This window comes from Ostreococcus lucimarinus, chromosome 2 (assembly GCF_000092065.1).
Source record: "Ostreococcus lucimarinus CCE9901 chromosome 2, complete sequence".
NCBI classification, from domain to species: Eukaryota; Viridiplantae; Chlorophyta; class Mamiellophyceae; order Mamiellales; family Bathycoccaceae; genus Ostreococcus; species Ostreococcus sp. 'lucimarinus'.
In genome coordinates, this window is record NC_009356.1 from 538,930 (window position 1) to 554,881 (window position 15,952).

Here is a 15,952-nt window from a genome sequence, read left to right on the forward strand (position 1 = left end):
CGCGCGCGTGGCGTAGCGGTCTACGTAGCTGTAGAGCGTTCCTGAGCAAACACGGGGTGCGGCGAGCGCAAGTGTCGGATCTTCCCGAGAAGGGACATACACGACCTGCGTTGCCAACTCTTTTTACACCACACTCTGTACTCAAACGTGAACTCCTCACAACTGATTAGGGTTTCATCGAAGTGTTTATTTTACACAAATAATAAAAATAAATAAACGAAGAGAGACGCGTCGCGAACCCACGCACGGTTCGCTCGTAGTTCTGCATCGCCGTGCAAACACACGCGCGAGATGTCGCCGGGCGACGAGGAGTTCGTGCCGCTGGGTGAAGTCGAGGATGACTTGGTCACTTTCGACGAGGAGGTGAGCTTTCGCTGTACATCAAACAATTCCAGCAATGACGGTCGTTCACTAACAGGCGGCAATGGTGACTCAAGATGAGCAGAAAGCAGAGCTATTGGAATTAAAAGCGGAGGGAGAACTTCCACTAGATCAGCTACTTCTTCGATACGGAATTCAGCACGCGATTGATAAAGGGGGCAACACGAAGCAAGAGTCGAGGGAAACAGGGGCAGCTCGACAACCAACAGTTTCCTTGCGCTCCTTAAAAGTGGAGCCCCAGGCAGTAGCTGACAATACTGTTGCGTACAACGAAGCGGTATCCATCGCAGCTGAAATCACCAGTGAAGAGAACATAATACGTAGCTTCGAAAAGTTGTTGCACAAGACGGAATCGACAAAACCACTCCCACATTTTCCAGAGCCAACGAAAACGAAAAGTCACTGGCTTCACACGTTGGAGGAAATGTCTTGGCTTTCAGGCGACTTTTCGCGAGAGCGAAAATGGAGGTAAGGAATTCTAAAACCCGACAATCTCACGTTTTAAATAAATAATTGACGCTAGGAAACGTTCGGCTTTGAAGGTGGCAACAACACTTTCAAAAATTCGTAAACGAGAAGTTCAAACCGACATGAAAAAGGCACACGAAGAATTAGTACTAGCCCGTAAGACGGCAAAAGCAATCGCAGGGTCTATTCTCACATTTTGGAACAAGGCTAACAAGGTATGCTTCGAAATTTGCCGCTTTTTTATCAACTCAGATGGCGTTTAGGTATTGTCGTTGCAACGCCAAGCAGCCGACGCACAAGCGCAGAAGATGAAGCTCGACGCACAGTTAGGTATAAAACTTACACCTGTCAGAAATTTCACGCCTTACATATCAGTAGATGAGCTCGTCAAGGTCACAGAAGCCTACTCAGCGCGACTCGCCGCAAAGTTGAATACAAATCAGCCTTTTCCTTGCTACGGTGGAAACGTACGCACAGAGCAAAAACATAACATTGAACCTTCTATTGGCAGTGGATCAAACCTTTCTGTTCAGACTAGGAGTAACTGTTCTTCTACTGATATACTAGACTTTTCATTGCTCAAACATAGTTTACGTGACTATCAGCTGGAGGGTGTCAGGTGGTTAAGAAATTGCTATATCAATAATTTGAACGTACTATTGGCAGATGAAATGGGCTTGGGTAAAACTATTCAGACTATCGCTCTTCTTTCTATGCTCGCGACCGAGTTTGGAAACTGGGGACCACACTTGATTGTTGTACCCACATCTGTTATGCTCAACTGGGAGGTTGAATTTAAGAAGTGGTGCCCAGCTTTGAAAGTGTTCACCTATTTTGGTTCTGTTCGCGAGAGGCGTTTGAAGCGGCATGGGTGGAGTAAGCCGAATAGTTTCCACGTTTGCATAACTTCTTATCGCATTGTTACTCAGGATCAGAGTATCTTTCGACGTAAAAATTGGGAGTATCTAATACTGGATGAGGCCCACATGATAAAGAATTGGCGATCACAGCGTTGGCAAGTACTCTTAAATTTTAGTACGAAGCGTAGGCTCTTGATCACTGGCACTCCACTGCAGAATGAATTGATGGAACTGTGGGCGCTGATGCACTTTCTGATGCCAGACTTATTTGGATCTCACTCTGAATTCAAAGACTGGTTTGCGAATCCAATGAGTGCTATGGTGGACGGCACTCAGTCGGTAAATGAGTTGATAGTTACCCGTCTACATTCTATCCTCCGACCATTTATTTTGCGTAGGTTGAAAATGGACGTCGAAAAGACGCTTCCAGAGAAACACGAACACATCGTGAAATGCGTCCTATCCCGCCGGCAAAGGCGCCTGTACGAGGAGTACATATCCTCTAACAACACACTCAGGACACTAGCAAGCGGGAACGTCATGGGTGTGATGAACTGTCTCATGCAGCTTAGAAAGGTTTGCAATCACCCAGACTTGTTCGCCGGAAGGCAGATATGTAGTCCATTTGATGTGAAACATGTATGTTGGCTATCATATTTCGTGTTGCTCACGAGTGCGCGCCTCAAATCGGCAAGATGCGGGATTAATCTTCGACTCAGTGGACCAAATGTGGCCGGCAATGGAAAAGAATTGAACCGCTATAGATCGCGAGATCGAATTGAAGAACAGCATAATGTCGGCACTTCTTTCATGGAAAATATCGTGCTTCCATTATCAGAAGTACGAGCCGAACGCACAACATTTCAAGCGACAAGTCTATCATTTTATGCCGCTCAAGCTCTACTGTCCAATATCACGGCACATACACGTTACGCAACAACTATATTCCCCAAAACAAAACATCTATCACAGTTCGGTAGAATTGGCCAATTAGCTTGGTTTGAAGACTCAGCTGTCATAGATAATTTGATTCGCTTCACATTTATTATCCCAAATGTGAGATCAACAACGCCATCCGTATGGTCTCTCAATGAATCAACACACTCTAGTGGTGGTCGATTTGAAGAATGCGCTCTCGGTCTTATGGCCCCAATCAGGAAATTCGTCGCCAGGCAAAGTATGTTCGTTCCAGATAAACGCTTAGTACAGTTCGATTGCGGTAAATTGCAGATTTTGGCAACACTACTCCGAAAGCTGAAACAGGACGGTCACAAAGCATTGATATTCACCCAAATGACAAAAATGCTGGATGTATTAGAAGCATTTCTGAACTTGCACGGCTACACATATTGTCGCCTTGATGGTAGCACCGGTGCTGAGCAGCGCCAGTTACTCATGCAACGGTTCAATAGCGATAAAAGACTTTTTGTCTTTATTTTGTCAACACGTTCCGGCGGATTTGGTATCAACTTAACAGGAGCAGACACCGTTATTTTTTATGATTCTGATTGGAATCCGGCGATGGACCAGCAAGCTCAAGATCGCTGCCATCGTATCGGTCAGACGCGGGAAGTGCATATTTACCGTTTGATAAGCGAAGGGACAATTGAAGAGAGTATACTTCAGAAAGCGGTCCAGAAACGTGAATTAGACAACATGGCGATCCAATTGGGCAATTTCAATACGACGTCATTCAGTACACAGCAGGCACATTCGCAACAACATGCTGTCTCTGGTGAGACTTTGGAAAATGAGGCTATGTTTGAGCAAAAAAGATTTGAACGAATACATGATGTTGCAGCGCTAGGGGAGAGCGCTGCCGCCCACACGACTGAAAATACTGTAGACGAACACTACAAATCACAACTACAGAGTGAAGATACGTTTGACCTGCAAGCACTCTTACCAGTTGAAAAGTATGCGCTCCTCAAGTGCGCTGCACAAAGTTGAGTGTGAGAAACCGATGCGAGAGTGTGAGAAACTCTCAGAGTGATGCTTCGATCCATGTCACTTTGAGAGCTCGAAGCTCGAGTTTTATCTCTCAGAGTTTTCAAGATATGCTTTGAATTACATATAACTATAAATGGTTTCTATATGTACCCAAAGATGTTCACTGTTCTACTGAGGTTCTGGACAAAAGTAAAATATATATCTCCATGGAAAATACCAGTAATCACTTACCTGATCTGTTCATATTCAATCTCCCGTTGTAGACGGCGCTGGCGGATTTTCCGCGGAGTTTTGGTTTCTGGACTTCCCATTTTCCTTGTTCCCTGTCGCAGAGAGAAGCGTTAGATACAATCCAATATTTTTGCGAGTCTGGCCTACCTCTAAAGCATGTGAGTATCTAGCCGTAGAAAATTGGTAGCTAGATTCGTAGACGCCAGCGTTCAATCGTTCCTACATATCGTTTCTCAAATTCGCGCCGTCATAACCTGGAGTAAGGCATACCAGCAACTCATTTTCAATACTCGAGTCCAAACGCGCCGCCACTTGAGCCTTGTTTTCACGAAAGTTAATATTCGTATGCAAATTGTGTGCGCGAGAGACTTTACCTTACTTTCCGCTCTCGCATCGCGCTGTGTATGTCGTGCTGGCATTGTTTGGATTTTTTCCCTAAAGTCAGAGTAAATGAACTCGTCACGAACCAGTTGCACCTGACTCACCTCCCAACTTTTTCTAATTTCCTTGAACGTATGAGTAGCTGAGTCAACTTTGTCAGACGTTGCTTGCTCTTGTGAACTAGAAACTTTGGCCTAATCCGCTTATCACGATCCTGTTCAAACGTTTCGGAATTTACTCACCAATGTCTCAGAGAAGAGTTTATCTGTTCCAGAGCTTCCGCATATTTGGGACTGAGTTCCGTCTTCTCCCACAACTTTGAAGGCATATGTGAACGCTCTACAGTCTTTGTGTATAGGTTGAGGATGCCTAGTTGAGTAAGTGAATTTCAGAACTTCACAGTTCGCTAAGAGTAGCTCACCACACTCTTCTCGAATCGTCGCGTACTGACTGTTTGAAAGTGGACAAGAACTTCGGTTGCACATTCCAGTCAAGCTAAATTCATTCCGACAAAAATTGGACGTCTCTGATGTAGCCCTATAGCTACATTGTCCATGGTTAATGATCTGTGTTATAGTATGGATGACGGGAAGAGTAGGATCAAAAGTATCGTGCGGGCGCACCTGCCAAACTACTTCGTCACTTTGCATGGCTTTCGCCAAAGAGGAGAGAGAAGCGCGCGCAGCGGTAGGCTTATATATATTCGACGGTATCGACCGATCGGCCAGCGAGCTTCGCTTGTCGTCGAAGATTGACTCGCCAGTACAACCTGCACTCAAAAGACGAGAACGTGCGCGGCGGCGGAACTAGGAAAAGTATTTTGTCCTTGTCATCTGATTGGACTAGGCACTTTAGTGATCGTAACCTAGGCACTAAAGTGCCTAGGTTACGATTCAAATAGCTTTATATTATATTGTTATATGTATGATATGATATGATATCATATCATACATATCGTGGTACCACGTGTATGTTTTGTGGAGCCTCGACGGCGCGGTGTGGCCGACCAGGTATGTTCTTTGTCTTTCACGCGGCCGAACTTGACGCATTCGAATGTTAGTCGCTAAACTATCATCACAAGGATTTAATCTCGTTCGTTTTCAAAAACGGACGGCGCTCCGGGTCGTCGCTTCTGCGAAAAATACGGAGGGTGCCCGCGTGATGCGTACAGCGGCCGTGAGGGGAGCTTCCTCAGAACATGGTTTCGACTACGATATTTTCGTCATCGGTAAGTCATACTTTCACATCGCGCGTTTCTAAATCGAATGAATATTGGTAGGTGGGGGATCTGGCGGAGTTCGCGCGTCGCGAATGGCTTCAAGCGCGGGTGCAAAAGTTGGACTCTGTGAAATGCCTTACGACCCAATAAGTTCAGATAGGACTGGTGGGCTCGGCGGCACTTGTGTAATTCGAGGTTGCGTTCCGAAGAAACTATTCGTCTTTGGAAGCGGATTTTCTGCCGATTTCGAAGACGCAAGTGGATTCGGATGGGTGTTGAGTGAACCCAAGCTAGACTGGAAGAGGCTACTCGACGCAAAATTGAAGGAAACAGAGCGTTTAAATGGGATTTATGAAAGGTTACTTGATGGTTCAGGTGTCACATCCTACGTAGGCGCTGGGAAATTATTGGACAATCACACAGTCGAGATAACTGGACAAGAGGTACGAGAAGTTTTTTTCTCTAAACGTGTGCGTGTTGAAAATGAATATAGGGCTCAAAGGAAAGCGTGACTGCGAGAGATATCCTCATCGCCACCGGGGGGAGAGCTTATGTGCCCGACATCCCTGGTGCAGAGCTTGGCATAACGTCGGATGAAGCCCTAAACTTGACCGAGCTACCGAAGAAAATGGTGATAGTGGGTAGTGGTTACATTGCAGTCGAGTTTGCTGGTATTTTCGCTGGACTTGGCGTGGAAGTCGACTTGGTTTATCGTCAAGCCCTTCCTCTTAGAGGCTTTGACGATGATATACGCAGCACAGTCTACTCTAACTTGAAAGAGAGAGGAATTAATCAAATTTCTAGCTGTCAACTCGTCAGTTTGGACAAACAGTCGGATGGTCGGTTGTTGTTAAGAACGTCTACTGAAGAATTAGAAACGGATGTAGTTATCTTTGCGACAGGAAGGATACCAAATACAACTAGACCGAAACTTGGGCTAGAAAGTGTGGGGGTCGAACTTTCTGCAACGGGTGCCATAAAAGTGGATGAATACAGTAGAACTACGGTGAGCAATATATGGGCTGTTGGTGATGTTACCGATAGAGTCAATTTGACACCGGTTGCGCTTATGGAAGGGATGGCCTTTGTAGACACAGTCGTAAGGGGTAATCCGACTAAACCGGATTATGAGAATATACCATGTGCAGTATTCTCTCAACCGCCCGTTGCGACCGTCGGTTTATCAGAAAACGATGCGATTATGAGGGGGGTTCGATGCGATGTTTTCATGTCTTCTTTCACTCCGATGAAATATTCTCTCTCTGGGCGTAAAGAGAAAGCTCTGATGAAACTGGTAGTTGATTCAGTCAGTCAAAGGGTATTAGGTGTGCACATGGTAGGCCCCGATGCGGCAGAAATACTTCAAGGTTTCGCAACAGCTCTGAAATGTGGAGCTACCAAGCAGCACTTCGATCAGACTGTTGGTATCCATCCCTCTAGTGCTGAAGAGTTCGTGACAATGCGTTCGTTGACGCGGACAGTGGGGGGCGAATAGGATGTAGGTAAGAATCATGGGCAGCGTTCTCAAGCATCAGGCAAGTACGCACGTTAGTCACACGCGAATTCATCATGAACAACCAAAGGAAAATCATTTGTCGCTTTGGCTCCATAGTCATGTATCGGCTCTACACTCATATTTAGTTTTAATACGACAACGAATCTAAATACCAGTCAAGCCTACTCTCGCTGAACGAGAAAATCATCTGTTTTCGCACAGCATACTCGTAATATATTAGCCAAACAGCACATTCAACGGATCAACTCTAGGAACAATCGACGTAACCTGAGCATATTTATGTTCAGAATACTTTTCATGAATTGCTTGAAACTGATCTGGCTCATAAGCCATCATATCGGCATGAAGGATGTCGATGCACTGTCGCAATTTTGGTGTGTCTAAATCTACCAAGAACGGTATAATTTGTGGCTTTTCTCTACACAAGTAAAATTCTGCAAGGACAGTAGCTGCGGCGGCAATAACCGCGGGAGGAAATTGCAGAAAAACACTTCGCATCAGCGTTACTTCAGACAAAAATGATGCCAAATGTGAGCACAACTGATCCGCTTTGATTTTCGATAGATAAATTGTGAGAAATGTTTTCGTCGTCGTCAGCGTGACAGAGAAATCCAAACATTTTAATATGATTCGTTCCATCTCGATAATCTGAGATCGATCGTACGAGTTATCTGTTATAAAGCACAACTCTTCGATCTGTGGTGCATAGATTTCCTCATATTTTGCGGCTATGAATACGCATGTTATCCCCAACAACTGAAGTTTTGAACGACTTATTGGTAGCTGTTGCAAACACATATCCGTGTACGCCACGCTTAAAAATAGTGTTTCGGGTACGAGCTTATACTCTTCTGCAACTTCTATCATCCAATCGACTAAAATACGTCTCATACTCATACTGATATCTGGGGAAGAAAGCCCAAGTTTGCTGGGAGGTTCCCGCTGCGACTTCAGAAGGTTGATGTAAATATCGTCTACAGTTGAGAACTTGTTAGACATTCTAACGTTATTCCCAGTCAGAGATGCCGCGGATACATCTTTGGCGTATCCCTGGCTCGCGCTCTTGTGAACCTGGTCTTCGGACGCAGAAGTTGATGGTGCTGAACCTGCTAATTTTGAGCTCTCTTTCAAAAGAAAGCGGTTTGTGCTCGAGTTCGTGACATCGCGTAGTATTGTCAGGTGTCCCTAATTGAGAGCAAAACATGAGAAGATGCGGTTTTGCGTTGTTTTAACATCCGTACCGATTCGTCCACTACACCAGGAACCATGTCGCGCCACGAGACTCCGTTTTTTTGAATTTGCCGACTTTCACTGCGACTGGCGAACGGTAGAGGGACCGCAGAGCGACGAAGGAGCGACGAAGGAGCGATCGTAGATCGTAGATTGCGTCCTCTGCAAGACCGCAAATGTCTTAAGGAATCGAGCTTGTGTAACGTGTTGCGATGTGAGTCGTCTGCGATTTTGAACGGCGGGGTTCGTTTCGTTCCCAGCACGGAAAAATTTATATATCGCCCCTTTAGAGAGTACCTACACACATGACGAGTCATGAACCGTGGATATATACGTATTTTACACCGTTTAGTTCTAAAAGTTTGATTCTACAACATCTACGAGGTACTTACTAATGCTAATTTGCTCGCCTTTGCTTGCCTTGCGTTTGTGTTCATCGACCATCTTCTCGTGCCAGCCCCTCTTCCTGCTCAACGCCGTATCACCCGCCGCGCCTCTCATAGGAATCGCAACCAGGTTCGACATACCGAGCACACCATCGCCGTCCATTTTGCTATTCTTGGACATGTTTTGAGACATCTCTCTGTGTGTCTTCAAGTTGTGCATGAAACGTTGAAGTTTGTCGAGCGCGTCTGTGATGTGTGCGGCTTCATCAGGCTCGAACGTAAACTCCGGATCGAGTGCGAGTTGTATCATCTCGGTACACGATTGAACCCAGCGTGACTTTACACTCACGTTGTCGAAAGCTGCTCCAAGGCTTCTCCGATGAGTTGGTAGAGAGGCTTCAACATTATCTGGAATCGCTGGAGTCACGTGTCTCCTGGAATCGCTGGAGTCACGTGTCTCCTGGAGCCCGGACGATACGTGAAGAGCATCACCGAACGGATCGTCGAAGGGATCATCGTCGCACTCGTCTTCCATCCGACCATCGCCCGCACGCGCGACGACAACTGGCGCGACAGGCGTGGAAAAGACACGAGGCGAACGTGTTTTTCACCAAGGTAGGAATACTCTATTGTAGATGGCACTAAACGGTGTAAAATACGTATATATCCACGGTTCATGACTCGTCATGTGTGTAGGTACTCTCTAAAGGGGCGATATAAATTTTTCCCCCCGAACGCGTTTTTTGAACGCGCCGGGGTTTAGCGAAACGCGATGGCGCAACCGTCGCGTTCGCGCGCCCGCCAGTGCGCGGTGCGGCCGCGGCCGCCCGCGGGTGCGCGTGAGTAGTTCGAGGTGATTCCGACGCGTCGCGTCCGCACGTCGTCGCGCGCCGAATGCCTCGCACGTGCGTGTGCACGAACCCGAACTGCGACAAAGATGTCGAGCGATTCGCGTTCCAACTCGGCAAGCACTGGAAAGACGACGTGCTCAAATCGATTCTATCGAGTCTCAGACCCGGAGCGGATGCTGATGACGTAGAAAAATACTTTTTGCGCGCGATGACGAAGCCCGATGGTGTTCGAGTGTCCTCGCAGCACTTCTTCTGGTACCATTTAGCATGGTCTCGAGGAGACCGCCCGAAGCTGGTCTTCAAAGATGGCGCGCACGTCCGGCCGACGTACATGCTCCATTCGAATCGGCCGACGTACGCGGGCGAACGAATCGTCGATCCGGCTCGTGTAGAATGTTTATCACCGCGCGAGACGCGTCTGCGCGTGAAGGCGCCGGCACGGGCGCCCCTTTCAGAGATTTCAAATTTGAATGAGGACGACGTGCATGCGACACAAGCTGGTGTCAGAGTTGGGATTAAACGGCGACGATCTGCTCCTGCGGCAATTTGCTCGCACAATCGCGCGCAAAACATGTCTTTGAACTCGTTTGAACGGGGAAGGCCGGGGGAAGAGACGTGCCGCGTGCAAGAAGGGACTATCCACAAGTTACGCTGTGATGAGTTGAAGTTGAGCGAGGCGCTGCGGGAAGAGCGTCAGCACGCAGACGACGCGCGCGAGGACGTTCGTTTGCTCACGGAAGAACTTGAACGTATTCAAGAAGAAATGCACGACCAGGATCGAAAATCCTCGTTCGTAACTATGCGATACTTGCGGGCGACGAGAGCTAGTGATAAGCAAATCAAAGCGCTTACTGGGTGGCCAACTTTGAAAACATTCGATGCTTTGTGGCGTTTCGTCAACGCGGGCGACCGCAATGCGACGCAAAACTTGTCGATTGTCAAACGAAAATGGAGGGGCGATTCGACGAGCGCGACGGGTTCGCATGGAACGGTCGTTCCGCGGAAAAAGAGCTTCAAATGGGAAGATGTATTTTTGGCGTGGTGGATGAGAGCGAAGATGGACTTGACCGCGGATCAACTTGCATACTTCGTCGGAATACACAAATCGACGCTTACACGTGCGCTACATCAAATGACATCATTTTTAACGGTTTTTATACGTGCTTACGGTGGCGACCCGATCGATCCCGAATGGATCCAGATGACAACAGGGGAGGATTGGAAAGAAGCATACGGGCAGAAACCTTATGAGATTATCGACGTGACTGAAGTGCCCATGGAGACTCCAGATGACCCATATATGCAGCGTTTGTTTTACAGTCATTATAAGAAGCGCTACGTGTGCAAATTTCTTGGCGCCTGTCACTCAAATTGTCTTGCCGCTTTCTGTTCAGTTGGGTTCCCTGGATCCATTTTTGACAATGAAATTTGCTTTGCTGGAAAGGATCATCCGATGCTTAATCATGCGGTACACCGAGCCAGCATCCGCCGGAGGACGTTCACAGACGAGAACGACGAAAATGTAGTCGTTCCCGAAACAATTGCAGCTGATCGTGGCTTTTGCGAAGGGTTGAATAGACAGTTTGAACGGGATGCGTTCAGGCTTGTGCACCCTGCGTTTTCAAGAGGCAAGAATGTGGCCTTCTCCAAGGAGGACATTCTCGACACCAGGGCGCAAGCATGTCGCCGAGTGCTAATTGAAAATGCTTTCGGTCGCGTCAAGACGATTTGGAAGCGTATGCGCGGTCCAATAGCTATCTCCAAGCTGAAATCGGTGCATCAGGAGTGGCCAATAATATTTTTCCTAGCGCTAGATTTACAAGCTTCGCTAAGGTAGATTCCGCGTCTCGCACGCGTCTGTAACCCTGTGTAAAGTACATTTGTGATTGTTCTCTTTTTCATATACGTCGAAATACTCCCTGAGAAGTGTTGATGGCTTGTTTCGCGACCACATCGCGCTTACATCAGGTGCAACTTCAGGGAGCTCCAAATCACCGTCACCGCGAGTGTCCACAGTGCATCGTCGCTTTGCGCGCCCAGCTTCGAATCGATTAAAGTCAATGTTGCTAAGAGGATTTTTGCGATTCATCGGATCCCCTTCGCCACTCGTGCCGAACCACTCACTTTCGAGCGACGTGCATGGATCAGCTGGTCGTTGCAACTTGGCAAAATACCAGAGCGCTGCGATGACATGGATGCACCCTCCGAAGTCTCCGCCCGCTCCCGCCTTGCACGCGCACGTCCCACGCTCGACACTGACGACATGGTCATGGACATGTTCATTCGTTTCTTCGTCGATGCACCCATACTTGCATAACAAGCATACAGCGACGGCATAACGCTCTGCTTTGAGTGATGCCGGAATACCAACTCGGAACCACACGCGGAAGTGAGTTTGCATCCACGGATGCCCCACGTGCGCAAAACGAATCGGAAGGGGCGTCCGGGCGTGTATTCGTGCGTATCCTTGTCGATACGCTTTGGATCGAACCGGGTCGCCGTAAACGGACATCCCCGCGAGCCACGTCGTGATGATGTCCTCACCCATAAGCGGTGACGTCTCGCGGAAAAGCTCAACGTCAGTGCTCCACACTTCAGCATCCATTGGTGCGTCCAGATCGGGATCTAGCTCAGGGAATTGCGTCACCGGAAGATGAAAATGATGAACCAAATATGTATGAAGACTTTTCCCTTCTGGATCCTGGACGTCGCCGTCGACGTCGATATCTAGCTCCTCGTACCGACGCTCAAGCTCCATCCTCTGTATGACCTCTGAGATGATGACATCTTTGTCCCGAATATCCTGACATCCGCGGCGGCGATCGTTCCTACGCACGTTCAGCCAACGTATTAAATCCGATTTGGAGTTGTCCTCGACTCTCTTTTCCGGTAAAACGGCGCCTTTGATGAGATACTTGGGGATTCGTCTCGCCCGTGTTTCACCATGTCTAAAAAGGGCAGCCACTGCAACCAATTCAACGGGTTCGTGAGTATCCGCATCGCGCAAACCTAAAGCGAATTCTTCGTTTTCTGAGTGATTTGCGTTGAATATGGTTGCGTCATTGAGCCAGCGTCTCTCTTTCGTCCGCATATCGTACACGATTGCTCGCTCAAAGCCCGCCAGGCTTTCCTCAAGTTTGAGAATTTGCGTGTCCTCATCACTCGCGTCGACGACGTCCTTCTTGACGAGGTATTTCACAAAAGAGCGGATACTGAGAGTCTCTGCACTCTGTATGCACGCTACAATGGCTTTCAGAGCCGTTTGGGGTCCAAGTCCGGGAACTTTCCCCTCCCTGTAATCACACCCGCTCGCCGCCGCCCACAAGCGCATGGCGGCGTCGCCGTGCATGCACATGAGCTCCGCAACTGTGTTCACCTCGTTCGTGTCTACCGGCATCCTCAGGTTGTTTCTGTTAAAAACGTTGCACTTTAACGTCGAAACGCTCCAAGACACCTTGTGGACGACCTTGGCGCACCCGAGCACCACTGCATCTGTGTCATCCGTCAACACGAAATCAACGAGACCACTCGACTCCATGTACTTCAACTGGTGATCTGATTCGTTTGGCGCCACGACGTACACGAATCCACGCTTCCGCACTTCATTCAGTATCCGAGGCAAATAACATCGTTCGAATTTTTCACCTATCGTACCTGCTCGCTTCGCGTGCGTCTCCTTCTTGTGTGCAGTCCTCGCACCGTCGAAAACAAGGACTGGGAAGACACCTGCATTCACGAGCTTCGTAGCGCGCGAAATGACCGTTTCTACAGACGAATCCAGTTTATCCTGAACAGAACCAGTTTTTCGCATCGCCCACCCCTGGTGTATCCAGATGTTTGCGTCTACCCCCGCTTTCGCGTTGGCGAACTCGCCGCCGATGGACGTGCGGACGACCGCATCGTCGAACGCTTTCCACCCTGCGTCGACGCCCATACGCACCAGAATTTGCAAACACGGCTACAACTCGATCAGAAATACATTTTGTCACCTGTTCATGTGCCTCCGCGATGCCCGACGCGCGTGCGCGCCACGACAGCAGCGTGAAAGTGACGGGGATGCGCGACGGGCCGAGCGAGTTCAAAAAAAGGACGAAAGGGCACCGGATTCGAGGTTTTCGTCGACAGTGGGTCATGACGAGTCACAAACGTTCGACTTAAATATGTAAAATGATAGGAAAACCTTAATGCAATGGGTCATAATAGCTGAATATATATGGTTTCTCGTCGTAATGGACAAAAGTTGCTTTCATAAAAATAAGGATGTAGTTGTTACTGAGAGTGGGGTTCGAACCCACGCAGTCAATGACTACCAGAAATCTCACCAGTTTTTTCGGTGAAGCTTATTCGCACTTGAGTCTGGCCCCTTAGACCACTCGGGCATCCCAGCATGCGCAAAGTGTACAGCTCGCCGAACAAGTACTGTTGTCCCCCCCCATACTGCAGAAAAAAAGTATGGACTCTCATACATCCATGTGACTGACGCGCACGTTCTTACTCGTTCTTACTGAGTTCATCTTCGCAATGTATGGAGGCCGAAGAGTAATTATATTTTGTAGTTGAGCGCGGTTTTCTGTTCCATCAACGAATATCGCTAATCAAAAAAGCTATGGCTGATTGCGTCTAGTGCACTGATACGATCTTCTCGTTTGGGTGTGAGTAGCGCTGTCGCAAGCGCCCATCCCGCACCTTGTGCTGCGTCAAGTAAAGCCTCTCCCCTACAGCTTGAGCTCACGACCACACGATCATGTGTTCGCCACTCACTCAGATCATAACGATGGCGAGCAACTTCGTTCTTGAATGTTAGTAAGCGTTCAGAATCACGGAGATACGGGAAACATAGCTGTAGCATGACGATACCCACGCTGAACATGTCGAATTTTCCAGGTTGATATATTTCCCAAAGTTCACTTAAATTGTCTGCAGTTGGTTGTGGTGCAGTCGAAGGAAGCAAATATATATCATCTGCAGAGCAGTATCTAGGGTCGGCTGGTCCTTCACCGGGAACATAGTTTTTAGGAACTCCCAAGCACTGAGCAGCGGCACCCAGGTCGATGAACACAACTCCACCTTCTTCTGAGAAAACTATATTATCTGGCTTGATGTCTCGATGTACAATACCCACCGAATGTAAACTCTCCAAATTCTTCAGAATCGAACGCAGAACGAGTTTTATCATCTCACACTCAGTTGTACTTTGTGAAAGATTGTAAGCTTTGCGAGTAATTGTTTCGAGTGTTTCAGGTTTACGCAATGCTTCCCCAAGAGTAACCGAGCCACAGTATTCCCACATTAGCCAAAGGCCAGCTGGTAGCGTACCGTTGTAGATCTGACCTTCTTGACGCTGATCTATTTCGCAACAGCCGAAGAATCGAGCACACGATCCCTTCGCCAACTTGTGAACTGCCTCGTTCAGCTCAAGCTCTGCGTCTAAGAGCTCAGTCGCACCATACACATTTCTTTTTGCACATTTTAACACGACATCTCTTTCCTTCCACGTACCACGGAACACAGTGCCAAAACTACCTTCACCAAGTGGTCCTGATTTTGATATTCGTATATCCTCGGGCTGCACGCCAACCGTTCGACGCAAGACAGCTGGACTATTCAACCTTTCATTTCGCTTCTTTTCCCAATAAGAGGCCATGTCTTCAGATTCTATCGAAAAAGTCTCAGGTCGTGAAAACGTGAGCTTGACTTGCACACTTTTTTGAGTAGATATGAAGGAGATGATGTCGTCGAAGTACACACCACTACAACCCGTCAAAGCGACGTTGTTTATTTCAATCGCATCAATAATATCACCCACCGAAATAATACCACAATCAGCCGCGTGACTTCTTGGAGAGATGTCGGCAACATAAGCACCCTTATCGTCGTTCTGTGGCTGCAAAATTAAGCCCAAAGGCCTCTTCAGCGTCGTTTGAAATGACTCTTGTCTTGAGGAACCGCACGTTACACGTTTTCTACCACTGGACAACTTTTTGTTTTTCAACTGTACTTTTTTCGATGTCGCCGCATTTACAATAGCGACTAGTGCTAAGCTGCGATTCATCTGCGACCGGGTGCACGCGTGGATCGAAAAGCGAGCAACTGTTCAGCTGTTTTTTGCATCTTACGTTGAGGAAGGGAGGTTTCGCGGGTTCGCTTAGTTTCTTAGTCGTCTTTTCCGTCTTGTCGAAGTGCTCGACGTTAAGTAATTTAATATATTTGACATCAGAAATAAATATTTATTTCTTGTGATATAGTGACATATGACATCGTATTACAACGTTTTACCCCCACTTCGCAAGGACCGACCACCCCATATCCATGTGCTATAAAAGCTAACTCAAAATGGAAGCTCGTACGTCTGAAACGCTTGGCGCTCGAGCGTTTCCGATGTCCGATGTTAACGCGCCACAAACCGGAGAGCGTTCAGAATGGTACGCCCCGAAATGAATCACGAATGAGCAATCTAGACACACGCGCTATGTCGAACC

At 47.8% G+C, this 15,952-nt stretch overlaps 8 protein-coding genes across 8 annotated transcripts; 3 read left to right on the forward strand and 5 right to left on the reverse strand.

The window, feature by feature from the left end:
- Positions 1–291: 291 nt before the first annotated feature.
- Positions 292–3,659, forward strand: Swr1 (Swr1-Pie_related helicase; the record flags this gene model as incomplete). Its single annotated transcript, XM_001416137.1, has 5 exons — positions 292–363; positions 419–849; positions 905–1,064; positions 1,113–1,179; positions 1,228–3,659. 5 exons carry the CDS (start codon positions 292–294, stop codon positions 3,657–3,659), a joined length of 3,162 nt encoding a protein of 1,053 aa, XP_001416174.1.
- Positions 3,660–3,819: 160 nt separating this feature from the next.
- Mak16 (MAK16-like nucleolar RNA binding protein, putative) lies at positions 3,820–4,921 on the reverse strand (the record flags this gene model as incomplete). Its single annotated transcript, XM_001416386.1, has 9 exons — positions 3,820–3,838; positions 3,891–3,982; positions 4,038–4,109; positions 4,161–4,208; positions 4,265–4,325; positions 4,376–4,465; positions 4,514–4,640; positions 4,693–4,837; positions 4,895–4,921. The coding sequence occupies 9 exons, from the start codon at positions 4,919–4,921 to the stop codon at positions 3,820–3,822; spliced, it is 681 nt and encodes a 226-aa protein (XP_001416423.1).
- Positions 4,922–5,309: 388 nt separating this feature from the next.
- On the forward strand, positions 5,310–7,146 carry GSR1 (glutathione reductase). Its single transcript, XM_001416138.1, has 3 exons — positions 5,310–5,499; positions 5,551–5,933; positions 5,984–7,146. Exons 1-3 carry the CDS (start codon positions 5,325–5,327, stop codon positions 6,983–6,985), a joined length of 1,560 nt encoding a protein of 519 aa, XP_001416175.1. The 5' UTR covers positions 5,310–5,324; the 3' UTR covers positions 6,986–7,146.
- A 76-nt stretch (positions 7,147–7,222) lies between these two features.
- CycA (predicted protein) lies at positions 7,223–8,274 on the reverse strand (the record flags this gene model as incomplete). Its single annotated transcript, XM_001416387.1, has 2 exons — positions 7,223–8,191; positions 8,248–8,274. 2 exons carry the CDS (start codon positions 8,272–8,274, stop codon positions 7,223–7,225), a joined length of 996 nt encoding a protein of 331 aa, XP_001416424.1.
- A 316-nt stretch (positions 8,275–8,590) lies between these two features.
- On the reverse strand, positions 8,591–9,157 carry OSTLU_92311 (predicted protein; the record flags this gene model as incomplete). The annotated part of the gene is made up of 1 exon (XM_001416388.1): positions 8,591–9,157. One exon carries the CDS (start codon positions 9,155–9,157, stop codon positions 8,591–8,593), a length of 567 nt encoding a protein of 188 aa, XP_001416425.1.
- A 359-nt stretch (positions 9,158–9,516) lies between these two features.
- Cup67 (hypothetical protein) lies at positions 9,517–11,310 on the forward strand (the record flags this gene model as incomplete). The annotated part of the gene is made up of 1 exon (XM_001416139.1): positions 9,517–11,310. One exon carries the CDS (start codon positions 9,517–9,519, stop codon positions 11,308–11,310), a length of 1,794 nt encoding a protein of 597 aa, XP_001416176.1.
- Positions 11,302–13,407, reverse strand: Exo1c (Exodeoxyribonuclease I; the record flags this gene model as incomplete). The annotated part of the gene is made up of 1 exon (XM_001416389.1): positions 11,302–13,407. One exon carries the CDS (start codon positions 13,405–13,407, stop codon positions 11,302–11,304), a length of 2,106 nt encoding a protein of 701 aa, XP_001416426.1.
- Positions 13,408–14,064: 657 nt separating this feature from the next.
- On the reverse strand, positions 14,065–15,525 carry Snt8 (chloroplast thylakoid protein kinase STN7, probable; the record flags this gene model as incomplete). Its single annotated transcript, XM_001416390.1, has 1 exon — positions 14,065–15,525. The coding sequence occupies one exon, from the start codon at positions 15,523–15,525 to the stop codon at positions 14,065–14,067; it is 1,461 nt and encodes a 486-aa protein (XP_001416427.1).
- Between the last annotated feature and the right edge of the window lie 427 nt (positions 15,526–15,952).

Coding starts and splice junctions, on each gene's coding strand:
- GSR1 (XM_001416138.1), top strand. CDS start 5,325: ATGTTAGTCGCTAAACTATCATCACAAGGATTTAATCTCGTTCGTTTT. Junction 5,500..5,550: donor CTACGATATTTTCGTCATCG/GTAAGTCATACT, acceptor GAATATTGGTAG/GTGGGGGATCTGGCGGAGTT. Junction 5,934..5,983: donor TCGAGATAACTGGACAAGAG/GTACGAGAAGTT, acceptor AAATGAATATAG/GGCTCAAAGGAAAGCGTGAC.